General features: G+C 39.8%; 1 protein-coding gene across 1 annotated transcript in view; it reads right to left on the minus strand.

Moving 5' to 3' along the window:
- The window catches only part of LOC126172711 (KAT8 regulatory NSL complex subunit 3), a 162,561-nt gene that overhangs the window by 14,758 nt on the left and 135,047 nt on the right, over positions 1-12,756 (minus strand). The window contains exon 14 of the mRNA XM_049920902.1: positions 7,889-8,339. Within this exon, the coding sequence (XP_049776859.1) occupies positions 7,889-8,339 (451 nt within the window). The remainder of the gene's footprint in view (positions 1-7,888; positions 8,340-12,756) is intronic.

The following is a 12,756-nucleotide window of genomic DNA, read 5'->3' on the forward strand; positions in this document are numbered from 1 at the left end:
TTTATAGAACTGTGCTAATACCCTTGACCTAGACAGTACTCAGAATCTATTCTTAAGTCAACCTATGCTCTCAACAGGTGCTGTTGGTGGTTAGTGGGTTTAATATGGCAGGGCTGAAGCCATTGGAGAGGAGGTCAATGTCCAGGAAGATGGCAGGTTGCATTGAGGAGGGCAGGTGAAGCAGATGGGGGAGAAAGTTCAGCCTGGTAGAAAATTTCTATTTGTCACTTCCTCCAAAACTCTCTTCCAACACTATATGAAATCCAGAATCCAAAACGCTGGTATTAACCTTTCCACCTAAAAGCTCACTCCTACAGATGTTCCACTCCTATCCAAAGGCCTCATCTTCATCACTACAACCAATTTCAACGAGTTTGGACTCATTAAATCCTGAAATCTTTAGGCCATATCCTCAACCACTCAGTCATAGTCTGCATAAAGATTTCCCATGCCATATCCTCACATATCCGTAATCTTCGCACTTTCCAAGAATCATCTACAAAGGAGCACACTCCTCGTCACCCAATACACCCTGGACTGGAGCAGCTGAATCACATCATTTGCCGGGGCTCAGATTATCTGTCACCATGCCTAGAAATGAGGGACTGGTATTCTGTTCGACTATTCAACCTACACAACATGCTGGTGTTTTGGCATCGAGTCCACATGATGAAGATATCATCAATGCACCTGATACAGAGAAGGGGTTTGGGATTTTAAGAGGTCAGGAAGCTTTCCTTCAGATGGTCCATGGAAACAGTTGTATTTGAAGATATATTTGTTAATGAGTGAGGAATGAGAGCACTTTAAAAGAGAGTATCCAATAGTGTTAAGGTCATGGATGAGGGATGTTGGTGTATATGGAAGTGGCATTAACACTGACAACTGGGATCCAGGTAGTAAAGGGGCAGGGATGACAGAGAGTTGGTGAAGGAAGTGATTAATATCTTTGATTTGAGAGGCTTTGCTTTGGGTAAATGGTTGGAGGAGTTGGTCGACAAGGGTGGATATTGTTTCACTGGGACCCAATAAGCAGCTACAATGAGTTGTCCAGGATTGTTGGGTTTGTGGATTTTGGCGGCCTGTAGAATGTGGGTGTGTTGGGAATTGTTGGGGGTGAGGAGGGAGATGGACTCAATGGAGAGATTGTTCAGGATTTCAGTACGGAATGATGATTATGTTGGACTTCAAAGATGGGAGATACTGTTACTGTGCAATCTCAACTACATACACCACATATCCAAAATCGAAGCCCTTCCAGCCCTCAGACACCACAAACAGCACACCAGACAGCATCCCTATAAATTATCCAATGTGGTGACATCCTACTCCCACCTTGATCCTTTAACACCTATCCTACATACAGTTAACTCCCTCACCAATACCTCACAGCACCCAGACCCTGCCTGGCAGAAGTTTTCTGTTTGTCACATCCTCCAAAACTCTCTCCTAACACTCCATGTAATTCAGAATCCAAAACACTGTTATTAACCTTTCTACCTAAAAGCTCAATCCTAGAGATGTTCCACTCCTATCCAAAGGCCTCATCTTCAGTCCCACATCCATGTCAACCAAGATAAACTCATCAAATCCTGAAATCTTTAAGCCCAGACCATAACCTCTCCACTGAGGCCATCTCCCTCCTCACTCAACAATTACCCACACACCCACATTCTATAAGCCCAGACCATAACCTCTCCACTGAGTCCATCTCCCTCCTCACTCAACAATTACCCACACACCCACATTCTACATGCCTCCCAAAATGCACAAACCCAACAATACTGGAAAACCCATTGCTGTTGGTTACTGTGTTCCCACTGAAAGAATATATCCATCCTTATCAACCAACTCCTCCAACCAATTACCCAAAGCCACGCCTCTCCTTCTCCTGATCCATAGGGTGGAAATGCTTCTTTGCTACCAAACCTTTCAACCAAAGCCAACCTAATCCCACCACTGAAGCTGGCCTCTTCCAGTTCATACCACCATCCAAAAGTAACACTCTGCCCCTACCCTCCTCTCCCACCTAACCACCCCCTACCCACCTTCCAGGAATTCCTGACCTCTGACTTGGCCTCATCAGCCTTCTCCAGGTCCCTGCCAAAGAACACAAACCTCTTTTCAGAAGAAAGGACAGCCATTCACAACCTCAAAACCAATCCTGACTTAATAATCATCCCTGCAGACAAAGGTCCCACCACCATCATGATATCACAGTTACTGACAGGCGGCTTCTGCCAACTGATTGTTCCCCCTGAAGTTCCACCATTAGTGATCCCACCCCAGAAGTCCAACAGTACTTCAAACCACCAGCGAATCCTTAGATCCCTCCCAGAATCTCTCCTCTGAGTTCATCTCCCTCCTACTCCAGTCTTGTCACAAGCTTATCCTATCCCATCAGAGGCAGGGCCACTTGTAAAGGCAGCCATGTCATGTACCAACTCTGCTGCAATTGCTACACAGTTTTTTTATGTTGGTGTGGCAGCCAACCAGCTGTCCACCACAATGAATAGTTGCTGTGACAAAACTGACCACTTATGGCACAAAACGCTGCTGAGCATAACATATTCGAGTTCAATGGCTGCTTCACAACCCATGCCACCTTGATCTCTCCCTCCAGCATCAGCTTCTCTGAACCATGCAGATGACAGTTATCCTTTCAATATGCCCTTCCCTCCCATAATCCTCCTGGCCTCAGTCTCCCCTAACCCACTCTCCCCACACCCTCTATCCAACAATTACCCTTTCATTTGTCCTGTCACCCCTTCTCAATCCACACATTCATGTTGTCATCACCACCCTTATGCATCACACTCACCAACTTCGGTACCTGTCTATCACATGCCCAGCCAGTGCATCTGCCGACATAACCTTCCCTTCCGCATTCCAAGCCAGCACGTCTACTGGGCATTCTAAGCCACTACGTACCTATCCCCAAACACTCTTCCTGTTTCTCCCTCTACCCCTCCCCATCTGAAACAACTGCCACCCCACACTTGTTCACCTGTTGAACTGCTATACAGATATTATGTGTCTAGCTTCCACAGGTGTGTGTGTGTGTGTGTGTGTGTGTGTGTGTGTGTGTGTGTATGTGTGTGTCTGTGTTTGGGGGCGGGGGGGTAGCTATTCTGTGAGTGGTCTTCGTTATTTGTAAGATATTTACATTCAATCAGAGCTTTCCTTACTCAGGGAGCATACGCAGACAAGGAAAAAAAAATCCTGGATTTTTTCCAGATTTCCCATTTAAATACACTTTTTCCATGTTAAGTGACAGTATACTTTCCATCGGAACTGTAGAACTTATCTATCCTTTGAATGGTTATGGTTTTATACACCAGTGTAGAATTTCCCAGCATTTTAGAAAATGAAACTCGGAAAAAAACACGTTTTGGAAAGATCTTTGACGTGCTATAACAAGTACACAGCATATTTTCGTATTATTTAAATTTTAATTCCACTAAACACTGCATGTTACTTTCTGAAGCATCAAACTAGAGATTGCAATGTGCCTTTATAAGTCAGTCATATCTCATGTCACGTGATCTCGCCAGCCAATGGCAGCGAATATTCAGAGCATAGGACACGTGATGTAGTCAGCCAACAGCAACATCACTGTTAAGCAGTGCGAACACACAAATAGGAAAAGTTAATGGTTTAAATTAATATACATTGTGTTGCTACAAGAACAACAAAGCTTTCACATATAATATTGGTCTCAAAGATTAATAAGCTGCAAGAGAAGCTAAGCTTTCACATATAATGTTGATCTTCTTTGCAAGTGTTATACTTTAAGATACATCACACAAATGTGCCAGTCAAATTTTTAATAACAACATAAATGTCTGATCTTCTGAGCTCAAAATTCTTCTAACTGGCTCGTCATCAAAGAGTTGATTTTTGAATGAGAGTCAAATGCTCTGTGATATAAGAAATTCATCATACATTCTCGCACATAGTGCATCTTGCGTAAAAGGAAATTTACTTTGAAAGTAATGCTTTTCAAACCACCATTCACAATATTTTCCCGCGACCTGTTAGAAACAGGTTTGTTCCAGTTGCCGGAGAGTGCCAGATAGGTGTCACTGCACTTGCGCAGCTAAGATGACGTAGGAAGCCCATATATTCATATGTGTAAAACATTAAAAGATCTTACATTATGTCATAAAAGAAACATGACATCAGAGCATACTCCAAGAGCACCGGAATTCCATGAATCAAACTAAAATGCATGATCTGGCTTAAAGTGCACATTTCTATGTCCAGATCCCCAATGAAGTAGGCCTCAACAATGAAGCAGGCTTTTCAGTGTGCTTTTCAGGATGTAAATTTTCTTGGAGTACCTGTATTGTATTACCTCATGTTTGGTTCTGTATTATGGTGTAACACCATATGTACTAGAAGATGACAATGTGCACTTGAAATGCTGCAAACAGTTGAAACTAGCCAATAGTGTCAAATTAAACACTTCATTTCAAATAAATTGACAGCCTCTGTGGAAAAGATTAATAAAAGCCAAATTTCTGCAGCAAACCAACAAAAAAACCTCATTGTTCTGCAAGGTGATTAATACTAACAACACATTTTAGCCTTCCGTAATTATGTGAATGTATTTTGATTCACTTGATAGCTACCGGCCACAGAAATCTATTCTGTTTTTATTTGACACAAGACCAGTAAACGAAGAGGAAACAGCAAAATTACTAAACGTAAACACAGGTCAGTTGGAGGCTACCCACCTCCCCACTATAACTCAGATTGCTCTGTGCATCACCCTCGGATTTACAATATTTCCGAACTGGGGCAATACTAGATAGTGCCCCCACACCCTCCCACGAGTGCTTGAGCTAGGACTTTTCAAAAATATGTTCATTTTGTAGTACACATCTTTCTGAAGAGACTGATACATAAAACATATATGTTCGCGGACATCTAAGACTTATTATTTGGTCTTAGGTGTGCCAAAGTGCAGCATCATGCGTCTTGACATGGTATTATTCTATTGCGTGTCACTGTATTTCGTTCTGTGGAATTAAACATGTATATTTTGTAATGGATGCCATCAAACTATATTCAGGACAGGTTTGACAGCCTACTCCTCTTTAAAAAAAACCTCACAATTAATACTGGATGGGATTATTTGTAAGCAGGAGAACAATAACTCTTCAGAAAATGTGCACTCTTTATTACCTATTAGCTAATAACTTGCTGTTTTGTGTGACATAAAATTAAATATAGGATACATAAAACCAGTAAAGACAAGAAACACACAAGACAATATACATTTGTTCAATCCTTAGGTCCTAGCATTTTTTTCTCTCTAATCTTGCTATAGCTTTACACAGCATGCTTTCCTTTCTGGGAAAGAATCTATTATCTCATCAAAGTTCGTCAAATGTTTTGCTACATGAAAAATCCAGTTAAAGAGCTGTTAATACAAATAGTACCCAAGATTTGTGTGGTTTCTCGATCTGATTATGTCTATTTTGTCACTGTCTGTTAGATAAAATGAAATAGGCCTTTCTAATATTGCAGCCATTGTAACACACATCAAAATAACAAGACTTTTTTGGCACAAATGGTCATTTTTATAATACGACAGAATATAATTCATGACGTATCAATATCAAATGCCCCCCCGCCCGACCCCTAGATCCAGGCCTGCTGCGCATGGGTGAAACTGGCAGCTAGGGTGCGCTAGTAAAATTTTTCCAGGTAGCATCTGGCTGTTTGCTGCTGCTTCTACAGCTAACAGTCACACTTCTGTATCCAGAAGCAGGAGAAGGTACTACTCATACGCAACTCCACAGCGCATTCGCAAGAGTCCATTCGCAACTGCTCAAACGAAACTCAGGTAAACAGTTGTGACGTCACGCTCATTGGAGGCAATTTGTTATTATAAAGCATTGCATTGTCTTCCTAAAGCTTTGACACATTTTGCTGTTGGCAGACGCTTGTATGAGCACTGTGTTTTGTTATTGTATATGGCGCCTTTCCTTTGGAACTTAAGTTTTATTTTTGTTTTTTCTCTCATTCATGTTTTATTGCTGCACTATTATTCTGCAGCAGCAAGATACAGTAATATCCTTTGTTAGAGGATTGGTTCTTACCAGTCAAAATTACAAAAATTTAACTGAAAACTAAAACAATGAAAAATTCCCAGAATTCTATAAAATTCCAAGGTTTTTCCCAATTTCCTCCTGGATGAAAAAATTCCCAGGTTTATCCCGGATCTCCCCGGTCGTATACATCCTGTCATGTATCTAATTCAAAGGAGGTCATATGTATATACAGAATCACTTCAGAATTACACATAAAATCTCTTATAATTGCAATTTCACACAAATGGTTAGTACTGTGATTTCATCATTTTCTGCTTAAAATCTGCAAAAATCTTATCAAATGTATTACACCACAAGTCTTCATCTACACTGCACTGTCTGAGAGGGGAAAATGGCTAAGAGTAGGAGGGGACAGATTCACCACTGCTTTTCATACTGTTGGATGAGCTGTAAACAACTGCAGCATTAATGAAACTACGCACAATCATACTGACATACCTGAACACAGCAGGGAAACAATCATGCCCTTGCTGCATGAGAGCACCATTTAGGGACTCCTCTATGAATTACTATTTTTAATGAGAGGTTGAGAGAAAGAGGAAGGAAAGAAGAGACTAGGGTGTAATGTTCTACTGACATCAAAGTCTTTAGAGATACAGCTCAAGCTCTGACTTTTGCATGGATGGGAAAGGAACTCAGTAGTGGCCTTTCAAAGGGGCCATCCCAGTATTTGCCTTGAGTGGTTTAGGAAAATCAAGAAAAACTTAAATATGGATGGCTGGACTGAGGTTTGAACCACTGTCCCTGCCGACAGTGAATCCAGTGTGCTAACCATTGTGCAACCTCACTTAGTGGGGTGAAGCGATGCAGGAACCATAAAAACAATGGCTGTATGAAAAGGAGAAACGAGAGGGAGGGTCTTCCATATTAGGGGTGAAGCAGTGTAAAGGATGTTGAGTCAAGAAAATATTTCAAAATAAAGTTAGCAGATGCACCATTGTGAGCTATGGGTGTACAACGACAATCAGTTAGCAATGAGCATGGAGAAGTTTGCCTGCTAAGGAGGCCAAGTTGGGCGAATATGACAGAATTAATTTGTCGCACTAAGCTCTCATTGTGGTGGTATACTGTGCTTGTTGTATTGTATTCAAGTCTAGGTGATTTAACAGCCAAACTTTAGCCAATATCCTTTACCATAAACTTCCACAACATAACCTGGCTCGGTTATGACTGAAGTTTGCATAGGTTCAAATGTTTGGGTTAAGTACATAACTTTGAAGTAATTTCACCTGTATTTGCACTCTTTAGAAAAACAGACAAGTTAGCATAAATGCACTAACTTCCACATGCTCATCATTGCTAAATGATTTTACTATTTAGTTATTACAGTACGCTGTATATATAAAAATGAAAGATAATGTCAAGGAAGTGTGCCAGTAAAATTATGGAAGACAGTCTTTTTAACGCATGCATAGGTCCCAAAAAGACAAGCATTTCATTGTAAAGGTGTTAGTTATGTTTCTACATGATTGTATCTGATTCTGATGAAATGACTTCTATAACTGTGTAGTACTGAAATTAAGATGCACAATCTACTTGTGGGGAGAGGGGAATACAAAGCGAGTTTTTCACTCCCCTCAAAACATTTTCTATCCGTTTAAAATATTTTGCATTTATTCCAACAAATATACAAACATGTTTTCTTCAGTAGATCACCTTTATTATTATTTTTTTAAATAATGAGAAACAGCAATTGTCTACATTAGATTAATCAGATTTGAGGAAAGATACATCAGTTACGCAACATGTACAAAATATAACAGTACCTTTAGCTTGTTGTCCGGCAGTGGTTGTAACAGGACTAACTGCAGAAGACGCCTGCCCCAAAAGCAAGCTAGAGGCAGAAGAGACAACAAGACGTGCAGCACCACCTTGCAGTAGAGACGACAATGATGTTAGCTGATTGTCAGGTAGAGTTTTTCCAGTTGCTGCTCCCACTGTGCGTGCATGCTTTCCTTGTAGGCTAACACTGGTCTTTCCAGATCCCCTTCCACCTACACGAGTCTCCGCAACTCCTATTCCTCCTGATGACACGACACCTCCTTGAATTGTGAGTGAAGTGCCACCAGTACCACGGCCATGTGCCACAGGCTGCCGTTCTGTTTCAGTCAGCTGCTGCGAATCACTGCCAGCCACATGTCCTAGCCTTAGAGGACCTAGTGGTGCCAAACTGCCTAGTGATCCCAAATTCACTGTAATCCCATTTGTCGCACTTCCCTGTAAGAGGAAAACAACATGAAAATAGCTTTCCAAACAATTTTTATGTAGTACATTTCTAAGTAAACAAAAAACTACATTCCATGAGGATAACAGTTTATTTACTCAACTCGAGACTAATTCACACTCAGAACAAGAATGAAGAATATGAAAGTGTCAATTATTTGTCATCAAAATTATTAATTCTTTTGTTTATCTTTTGGCCAGTACATACAATCAATCACATATAGCATAATGGAAAATTTTGGATGAGTTGTAAATAACTGAATGAGGGCAGACAACTTCCTATCACAAAGAAATAGCATTCTACAGCGAGCATTGAGATAAATGTAGAGATTGTAGCTTAGCTATCTATCAAATTAATAGTTCACATGTGCAACACCCCCTCCAACAGCCCCAATTTATTTTTTTTAATAATACAGCCTGATTGGATGGCCTGAGACTACAAATAAACCACATTCCCAGACCATAGAAAAATCCCCCCCCCCCTTTTCTCTCTCTCTCTCTCTCTCTCTCTCTCTCTCTCTCTCTGTGTGTGTGTGTGTGTGTGTGTGTGTGTGTGTGTGTGTGTGTGTGTGTGTGTGGGGTTGGGGGCACTTGCTTGTATGTGCACGTGTGTGTTTTCCAACAAAAATTGAAGAATCAGTAATTGAGCTACAGTAAATAAAAGATCTTGAAATGACAAAGAGAGGTCTCCAGTGGAGCGATCGACTTTTTGAAACCATCCATGTGGTGATGTAGGCTATTTACAATGTGTCATTTGCTACTTGGTGTTTCTTCTGTAAGGTGATTGATTGTCCTTTATCTTATTATTGTTTAGGAATACCTGATCTTTCTAATACTTTACTGCCACTGGCATAGTCTTCACCGAATCTTATTGTAAGCTCATTCCCTTAACCTTATATTAATAAAATATTAGTGAATTGGTATCACAAATGAAGCCAGAGATCTGCACATACTAAAACAGCAGAACTGAAAAAAGAAAATCAGTGGAAAGTAAGTGATTGGTCGCAATATAGTGACACTATTAACACCCAAAAGAGCTAGTTAATAAAGAAATGCTAAACTTTGTACTGATACACAGCACTCTATGGGATTGAGATATCACTACACCTTTTTACCTACAAATGACATTTGCAACAAAACTAATTTATTCAGCAATAAAACAACATTATACATTAATATCTCATTAAATATTCAGACATTGTCGATTGTTTTATTTTATTGTACACGTGGCAAGCTATATTGAATGATCACATATGTCTTCAGCATGTGATGGTGGTCATGGCAATTTGGCAAGATGAAATACCTGCTCGTACATGACAGTAAGTTTTCCATGGACCATTGTTCCACTCTGGATATGTGCTGACTTCCCCAGAAAATGCATCACAACAATACAAGTGTCTTGAAAAGAAAGCTAGAGCAACATCTGTGTGGGAGAGAGCTGTCATAGTTTGAAGCACAAACATCTCCCATTTGTGCAAGTTAGTAATTTATTTGATGCCTGGACAGATATGTCCAATGTTAGATTACAACTGGTACCAAATGTTTATTTCCGTGGTGTACAAGAGGTAAGACTTTTTGAGTTTATAAGAATAAATACAACAACAGTAATGAAGTAGAGAAGATCAATGTGGGCAACACACTATCAAACTTCTGGTAAGTGCAACAAACAAAACCACTCCACATCAGAAGCAGCAGTTACACTGCAACTGTCTACTAATTTGTGTTACATTTAATTTTCATGTGATGACTAGCTAATTTCAACACTTACCAAACATAAAATGAAGTGCACTTGCCTACTAATGAAGTTCACAGCATATGGTGAAAAACTCAAATCAACAGAAAAGAGTTAGTTCTGCACAGCTGAGTCCACCCTGTCTGACAAGGTGCATCAAATGAAATCCTCTTTCTATCTAGTCTCAATTCTACTAGAATACATCCTGATATTAGTGTTGTAAGATTTTTTTATGACTAACTCTTCCTATTTAGAAAAATTTCTTTACGAAAATCTCTTAAATTTTCAAAAATAAATAAAATGTCTTTCTCGAACAGTGGAAAATCCAGGATGGAATGTAACAACATTATGAGAAGGAAAGTTGCTACCCACCATATAGCAGAGATACTAAGTCACAGATAGGCACAAGTAAAAGAAAAGTGAGAGAGTCTTTTTGTTGTGTCTATCTGTGACTCAGCATCTCAAATATGGTGAGTAGCAACTTTCCTTCTCATAATATTGTTAAAACGTCTTTCTGTCATACTAAAAATAACAAAATAATTATGTCTTAGTTAATTCCTCAAGTTTGTATGAACATAACTGGCAATCTAGGAACTGCAACCCAATTATTCTGGAAATGCAGGAAAAAATATACAATGACTATCAAAACAAACAAATACGTAGGAAAAGACCGATTGCTACTTATCGTAAAGAAGACACGTTAAGTTATAGACAGGCACAGTTAAAAGAGACTTACATAAAGCTTTTGGCTGCAGCCTTCATCAGTAAAAGAGAGAAACACACCATTCGTACACACAAGCAAGCACACCTCATGAACACACAACCGCCAACTCCAGCATCTCATGCCAGAATGCAATTATCACATGAAATGCAAGCAGCAATCTAGAGAGGGTGGGAAAGGGGAATGGGAATGGGAAGGGGAACGGGGAGGGGAAGGGGGAGGGGGAGGGGGAAGGGGATGGGGAAGGGACAGCTGTGTACGGGTGGGGAGAGAGAAGAATGCTGTCTGGTGGAATGTGCACGGACTAGAATGCCAGGACACTTTTAGTTTTCATCTAGCATGTTTTTACAATTCTGGAATCATTCAGTTTTTCTATATTCCAATTTGCTTTTTTCTGTTTCAGTTTCACATGTTACAGCTAACTACTCCCTCAGTACGGCTTTTACAGTATAGGGGTGTGGATCACAGTTTGGACCCCTACAGCTCCATACATATACATCTACATCTACAAACCACTTTGAAGTGCATGGCAGAAGTGTGTGTCCTACGGTACCAGTTATTAGGGTCTTTTCCTGTTCTATTAACATATGGAGTGACAGAAGAATGGTTGTCTAAATGCCTCAAAGTGTGCTGTAATTAATTTAATCATGTCCACATGATCCTTATGTGAGTGATATGTAGGGGGTTGTAGTAAATCCATAGAGTTGTCATTTAAAGTCTATTCTTGAAACTTTGTAAGTAGGCTTTCTCACGTTAGTTTATGTCTACCTCCAAAACAGTGCCAGTTCAGCTTCTTCAGAATCTTTGAGACACTCTCTCATATGTCAAACAAACCTGTGGCCATTCATGCTGCCCTTTTCTATAAGTCTTTAATATCCCCTTTTAGTCCTATTTGGTATGGGCCTCATGCAGCTGAACAGTAGTCCAGAACGGGCTGCACAAGTGATTTGTACGCAATCTCCTCTGTATAATACTGATTGCACTTCCCTGGTATTCTACCAATAAACCAAAGAGCATCACTTGTTTTACTCATGACTGTGCCTGTATGGTCATTCCATTTTATATCCCTACAAAGTGTTACATGCAGGTATTTGTATGACTTGGTCAACAACTGTGACTCATTGCTATTAGTCATAGAAACCATTTTGTGAAGAGCACAATTTTACATTTTTGAACATTTAAAAAAAGTTTACAGTCACTGCACCACTTTGAAATCTCATTGAGTTCTGACTGAATATTTATGCAGCTTCTTTCAGACAGCACTTCACTACAGACAACTCCATCATTTGCAGAAAGTCTGAGGTTTAATTTTGTCAGCAAGGTCATTAATATACAACATGAACAGCAAGAGTCCCAACACTTCCCTGGAGCACATCCAAGGAATATAATGCGTCCTCCCTATCAAAAAAGTCCTCAATCCAGTCAAAAATTTTGCTTGATACCACTTTGATCATACTTTTGATAATAAGCATATATGTGGTACTGAGTAAAATTTTTTCGAAAATCAAGAAATACTGCATCTACCTGATTGCCTTGATCCAAAGCCTTCAGTATGTCAGGTGAGAAAACTGTGAGTTGAATTTCACATGATAAATGTTTTTGGAATAAATGCTGATTGGCGTGGAGGAGGTTGCTCTGTTCGAGATATGTCATTATGTTTGAACTCGGAATATGTTCTAAGGTTCTACAACAAATCGATATCAAGGATACTGGATGGTAGTTTTGTGGATCTCTTCTATTATCCTTCCTGTAAATGGGTGTGCTTCTTCCAACTACTGAACATATTTTTTGTTCAAGGGATCTGCGATAGATTATAGTTAGAAAAAGTGACAAAGCAAGCTGGAATCTTTTTATTCCTCTCTTGTTTTGCCATCTGCCTCCTTAAATTCATTTTATTTTCATTTATGACTAATTACCATGAACATACATGAGTATAATCTGCATTTCCATAAAAGAGA

Source organism: Schistocerca cancellata, chromosome 1 (assembly GCF_023864275.1).
Source record: "Schistocerca cancellata isolate TAMUIC-IGC-003103 chromosome 1, iqSchCanc2.1, whole genome shotgun sequence".
In the NCBI taxonomy this organism is placed as follows: Eukaryota; Metazoa; Arthropoda; class Insecta; order Orthoptera; family Acrididae; genus Schistocerca; species Schistocerca cancellata.